Source organism: Galeopterus variegatus, unplaced genomic scaffold, assembly GCF_000696425.1.
Source record: "Galeopterus variegatus unplaced genomic scaffold, G_variegatus-3.0.2 Scaffold7520, whole genome shotgun sequence".
Lineage (NCBI taxonomy): Eukaryota > Metazoa > Chordata > Mammalia > Dermoptera > Cynocephalidae > Galeopterus > Galeopterus variegatus.
This window is the reverse complement of record NW_007733631.1, coordinates 45,288-51,963: the sequence shown is the minus strand read 5'-3', so window position 1 is coordinate 51,963 and position 6,676 is coordinate 45,288. Positions and strand designations below refer to the sequence as shown.

The following is a 6,676-nucleotide window of genomic DNA, read 5'->3' as shown; positions in this document are numbered from 1 at the left end:
AAAAAAAAAAAAAAAGTCCCCTGGGAACTAAACTGTTCTGAATAAGGACAATAAAACTGCCAACAACAAAATCATCGTAACACAAAGTCACAGAGAAGACTGCTCCTGTGGTCTTGTGACAAAATACTCCATACACAGAATCCATTCTCTCCAGTCCACCGAAGGTCGGCAGAGCTGATCCTTGGCAAAGGTGCCAGGACAGTACGGTTAGTCTTCTAATTTCATCTTCTCCTTTACCTTTCCCTCCTGTCCCCCAACCTTGGCAGTAGTACTGGCGACACAGTTTGCAGGGCCTGGTGCCAAATGAAAATAGGGGGCCCGTTATTCAAAAACTATTAAGAATTTCAAAGTGTTCTGTGCCGTGAGAACACTTGGTCTAGCATGGGGCTGTTCCGGTAGCAGGGCCCTGGTGGCAGGGACTAGGGCTGGCTTCCTGCCATCACTACCATCACCACAGGAAGTGTCCATTCTACAAAGTGTAGCCTCAAACCATTTATTTGCATTTAAGCCTCTTACCTCTAATTTCCAAATGAAAAGCATTTCTCCTTTATAGAACTTAAATCATCAGCAAACAAATGAGGACATTTGAGAGAGGTCATGGGATGGAGGGGATGGGTGAGGTGACAGAGGAAGCTAGCATTAGCATTTCTCCTTTATAGAACTTAAATCATCAGCAAACAAATGAGGACATTTGAGAGAGGTCGTGGGATGGAGGGGATGGGTGAGGTGACAGGGAAGCTAGCATCACGTGGGCCTGCTCCAGACTTCACAGGACACCAGCATGGTCATTCCAGCACACAGTGAAGTGAGGCTTGGTCACAAGACTGTCCCAAGTTCTGCCACACTTGCATTCCTGGAGACAACAGCTGAGAATTTTGAGAATTTTGCCTAACTCGGGACCTGATGTCCTTTTGCTGTCCTGCCTGCCAGTGAGTCTTTCCCCACCACACCCCAAACTCAGGAGAGCCCCATCTCCTGTGAAGGATTCCCACTTTTGCTTACTTCTGCACCACAATTCCCAGGTGCCCAGAAATGCACCTGAATGCCTGTCTCATCATGTCCACACTGAGTCACAAAGTTGTTGACAGAGCAGCCTGATGCTGCAATGCATGCTAAGGACAGGGCCCGTTTCCTGTCTGCTATGACACTGGCACACCGATCGCCAGGCACCAGGACCTAGACCTGGATCTGACTTGGCCAGAGAAGCTTCAGGAAAGTGGCAGCAGAGTGTCCCTTAGAGGTGACCTGGTGTTGCACAAACTGGAAGCCAAGAACTCAGCATCCCTATGAGGTCCTGGTTGTGGAGTGCGGGAGGCTGGGATGTCATGTGCACCCGCTGCGAAGTTTTTATAGCTATCTCCATGTCTCCTTGTTTTAAATCATATCTCATGGTTCCCTCTGTCTTAGACCACTTTGTGCTGCTACAACAAAATATCTCAGACTGGGTAATGTATAAAGAACAGAAATTTATTTTCTCACAGTTCTGGAGGCTAGAAAATCAAGATTCAAGGTGCCAGCAGGTTCAGGTGTCTGGTGAGGACTGCGCCCTATGGAGGGGAGGAAAGTGGTATCCCCACAGGGCAGAAGGGCCTCTTTAATAAGGGCCTTAATCCCATTCAAAAGGGAGGAGCCCTCATGGCCTAATCGCCTCTTCAAGGCCCCAGCTCTTGATACCACCACCTTGGCAACAACTGAATTTTGGAGGGGACACATTCAAACCATAGCAGCCTCAAAACCTTCACCTTCTGGGGGATTATAGCCTGGCTCCATCTCACCCCAGGATCAAGTCTTTTGGCTCCTGCCATACCACTAAGCCTGTAGAAGCTGGAGGAGACTGAGCTGCACCATGGAGACAGTAGAAAATATGCCTCGCACAGGAATCACATCCTCAGATGTCTGCACTGTAAAAGAATAATTCAGAACGCTAAACTGTTTTATGGAAGGATGTCAAACTTATGTCTAAGAGCTCTATTTAAAAATTTGAAATCAAAGTCAATAGATGTGCTGCTCAGATTTCCACATTTGTCTTTAGATCCCATACTGAAGGAATAACTGAGACACGAACATAAAGAAGGGGATTTTCTGTTGACTTGAGGAGAAAAACAGTCAGGCATCCTAAGGCACAGGATCTGTGCCTTCTACCTTCACTTCCTTTTCCAGATGGTTGTAAAAAAAATAGTGCTATTATGTAAGATCTAACACCAAAATCAGTGCCAATGAAGCATCTGGGAAAAGAGAAAAGGAGGCAAATATCATTCCCTCTGTGTTTTAGAGACAGATAATAATCTACCTGAATTCCTTCTTTTATAGAGAAGTATCCTGAAGGGTAGGTGGCTTGTCCTGGGCCACCCAGCAGGGGGAATCACAGAGCAGCCCTCAGAGATGGCTGATGGCTGATGGCATTTCTGAGGGCCGCTTGGCAAAGCTGCAAAGAAAAGAAGCTGGAGCAGTGCTTTGTATTTTGCAAATGAGATAGGTCCAAAGCTTGGGGCTGGGTAGGGTCATGGGGGATATCTGTGTCAAGCCTCTTGTTGACAGACATGGAAACTGAGTCTAAAGGAGCTTAGGGGTCTTGGTCAAAGTCACATAGCTCCCCATGCTTGTGTTGTCATGCCACTCACCTCACTGTTAGCTTTAAGTTTAACATAACTATTATCATCTGGAACATTCCACAGTTTTTCATTATTATTTCTTTAAAAACAAAGAATCCCCATCTTTATCTTATTAGTTCAGGGTTCAGAAAACGTGTTGCCTTTGTTTAGAAATCTCCCGTTTCTAGCTTAAAAATTGCCCATGAACTTTTTGCTAAATTGGTCCAAGTTTTGGGTTACTAAAACCTCAGACACAAAGTCACTTTCTCTAAAGTTATGTTTAGAAACCCAAATAAGTTACTTTAAAGATTAGTTTCACTGTTATATGGTCCTATCACTTGCTCTAACTCATTATGGAAGACAGATCTCAAATCAGACCTTTTCCATTCCTTTTTTCTCCTTAACTAGGTATAGATCGAAAAATCATGAACCAGGATTGAAAAGGTCCTCAGATGTAATTCAGTCCAACCACCTCTCTGGTGCTAAAATCATGAGTTATAATCTACTGGCCAAATGGTCATCCAGTTGATGATAGAATTCTTATAGTGGCAGGAATCCCACTTTGTTCTGAAACATTACTATGGTATTTTCAAAGTTATTCCTTATATTGCATTTAGTTCTACCTCCCTGAACCTTCCTCTGCCTAGTAGAATCTTTCATAATGCCTTGCTTCCTATGAATATAAAAGATTGCCTCCATAATCTTTGTTATTGATAAGAATGTTTAAAAATGAAATAAACCGTGCTGTTTATGACAGTCAAATCTGCATAAATTTATTTAAATTGTTTGTCTTTATTTACTTATCATATGAAAACAGTTGATTAGACTTTCACCAAATTTGTAAGATACATGTGGATTGATCTGCCTAAAATATCAGCTGTGTGCTGTACATGAAAGCAATGTTGGGTAGTTATGATACCAGTGTCTCTAGTAGAAAGCCAAATCTCAGAGCAAATAAACTCAGGGAGAAGAGGCTGGTGTTACTGCTGATTGAGAAACATAGGCCTTATGTATTAAGACATAGTACATAGAAAAGCAGACAGAGATTTCAAATATGAATGCTGATTGAAAATCACCAGGGCAAGCATTCCAAACTGCAGGCATTGATTTGCAATCAAGTTCTTTTGAAACTGCTTTGTATGTGGGCAGCTCTATGTAGCATAATCCAGGGAGGGTGACAACCAGGATTTTTTTTTAAATGATGTTCAATGATTGTCCCTGGAGGTCAGCTAGTAAGACAATATATGTTGAAATGCTTCACAAACTGTAAAGCACTATAAAATGTGATGTTGCATCATTATATTTAAACTGTTATTGAGTGCTCACCATGTGCTTATATTGGTTAGCTGCCAAATGTTCTAGGCCTTTTTAATATCTCATATAAATGAGTAAAAAAAACCTCAAATCCTCATACCAAAAGCTTGATCTTATAAAAGATTTCTTTGCCTGGCTCTAGGTATTTGAAAAATGATTCTACAATAAAATTGCATGAATTTATGGTTCACATATAAAATGGAAGAAAGCATAAGAATGGGAAAATGCCCAAAGGGAACAGGCAGAAACAGCAGGAGGGTTTTGATATTACTAGAACTTGACCGTACGCCCATGAGATGGTTATTACATAACCAAAGTAGGGAGTGGGGTTAGATGGACGCAGCTATATTTCTAAACAAGTTGAAGTAGATCCTACCCAGAAACAATGGAAAGAACTAGATGCCCTTGAAGACACTTCTCCCAAATTATTACTTGATTTTTTAACCATAACAATAGGTAATAAGAAGATACTTATGAGTCTTTCAAGAAACTGAACATTGCTGTTGTCTTCTAAAATTAGACATAAACAAATACTAGGCTGTCCTGTGCCCATAAATGAAAGCTGAGCCATTGGGCTGGCTAGTTTCCTTGTGCCCTGACAATATGTACAGTGTAATGGACTCTGAAGTTAGGCTTCCTGGGTCCAAGTCCGTGCCAATCTGCCACTTGCTAGCTGAGCAACTGTAGGTATTCACTTAATAAATCTATGCCTCCTTTTCCTCATCCCCTAATGGGGTCACTATGAGGAAAAAGTGAATTAGCAAGTGTCAGTTCTAGAACAGTGCCTGGCACATGAAGGGCTATACTACCTGTTTGCTATCCGTGCGCTTGCTAATCAGGTCTGATTCCTAGAAGTGTCTGTGCAAAGGCACTTCTAAAATAAAAATGGCCTGTCCTATCCTATTTGGGTTTCAGTTTTATGTTTATATTTGGTTTTATTTCTTTTCTTTCTTCTTTTTTTTTTTTTGGAAACGAAAGCAAGAAGTTCTCCCTTCTCCTGCCAAGGAATCATGAAACTGTCCACTCCATGATTGTGGTTTCTATAAGAAACTAAGTGGAAACAGATGTTTCTGCAAAATAACAATCCATGCTCTACCTTTGGTGTCCCTCGCATAAAACTTTCCACCAGCTATCCCGGAGCCAGCTGCCGGCCTCCCCATGATTGTGGTTTCTATAAGAAACTAAGTGGAAACAGATGTTTCTGCAAAATAACAATCCGTGCTCTACCTTTGGTGTCCCTCGCATAAAACTTTCCACCAGCTATCCCGGAGCCAGCTGCCGGCCTCCGGCAGCCGCACCCTGCGCGCCTCCTCCGGTGTGGGGACCCCAGAAGCCTTTTCTTCTGCCTTCCCCCCAATTCACCAGCATGCCAACCTTCTATGAAGTCCGAGGCCGTGTAAGGGCGCTGATGGGGGCCGCTCTCCGCAGGGCTGTTCAGGGCCTCCAAGGCCGACTCGACGGCTTCCACCAGCTCGTCCCGCTTGTCCTTCCTCACCGGCTTCTCCTCGGGGTGGCGGGTCAGGCCGGTCTCCAGCTGGTACACCTTGTGCAGGGTGAAGCTGTCGAAGGGCACGGCCGCGTACTCGGTGGCCAGCTTGGCCCCGGCGTGCACCTCCGCCCTGTCCACCTGTGCGCGCAGGAAGGCCAGCAGGTCGGCCTGGCTCCTGGCCGGGGGGCCGCGGTCGCCCCGTAGCTTCTCGCCCCTCTCCTGCAGCTCCTCCTGGAGCTGCGCGATCTGCCGCTTCAGGCTGCTCACGTAGTCGCGGTGCTGCTCCTCCCGCTCCTGCAGCGCGGCCTGGAAGCCGTCCTTGCCCGTGGGGCCGTGGGCCCGCGGCAGCCCCCGCTGCTCCTGGTCGCCCCTCGGGGTGCAGGCCAGCATGTAGAGCACCGACACGGCACAGCACAGCAGCACCAGCAGCCCCCCGACACGCGACACCCACGCCAGCAGCCCCCGGCGCACCATTCTCACTCAGGACTCAGCCATGCGGCCAGCCCCGCGGAAGCTCCGGGACTAGACCCCGGGAAGCGCGCGTCGGGGGGCCCCCGAGCCGACCGCATCCATTTCCTTCGAGAACGCGTCCTGCCCCCGGGAGTCGACCTCCACGCGGAACCGCTGTCCCACTTGGAAAGGGTGATCGTCCGGGCAGAAGCGATGCGTTGAAGGACGCCTCAGACTTTGCACCTTCATGCCCATCATCGCCTTCCTGGTGTGGAGGGGACCTGGGAAGGGACACAAATGACAGGGACTCTTAACGAGAGACTAACACCGTTCTGTGCACCAGGGCAATCAATATGCAATAGCCCTCCCGTGGGGTTTATGGAAAAGGCTGTGAAAGATGATTAAATGTTGCTAAATGTTCGAACATCAGAACAGAAATGTGCATCTTCAATATAACACATATTAAGTACAAAGGAAAAAAAGATGGCTAGGAAATATTGCAAAATTGAACAGTAATTCTCTCTGGGTAGAAGGATTAAGAGTGATTTTTCTCTTTCTCTATATTTTTCTTTATCTGCTAAACTCTCCACAATGGCACATATTTTGATGGTTAGAAGGGAAAAAGTAAACCTTTAAATGACATTGAAATCACCGGCAGGGCCTTCTCGGAGGGCCACCTGTGCCTGCTCATCCAGGGCAGGTGGAAAAGCTCCTCCAAGAAGCTTCCTGAGAACAAGGTGGGAAGCTCTGGGGGTTCAAATATGCAAATAATAAATGTGATGGTAACAGGTTCAGAAGGGACCAGGGGACATTTTTTCCAGCTGACTCGCCA

At 46.0% G+C, this 6,676-nt stretch overlaps 1 protein-coding gene across 1 annotated transcript in view; it reads right to left on the bottom strand.

Annotated features, from left to right (window-relative positions):
• LOC103607542 (chondroitin sulfate N-acetylgalactosaminyltransferase 1-like) overlaps positions 1-5,868 on the bottom strand; it is a gene marked incomplete at its 3' end in the record, with an annotated part of 57,458 nt that extends 51,590 nt beyond the window's left edge. Inside the window, exon 1 of the mRNA XM_008592034.1 lies at positions 5,280-5,868. Within this exon, the coding sequence (XP_008590256.1) occupies positions 5,280-5,868 (589 nt within the window). The remainder of the gene's footprint in view (positions 1-5,279) is intronic.
• Positions 5,869-6,676: the final 808 nt, after the last annotated feature.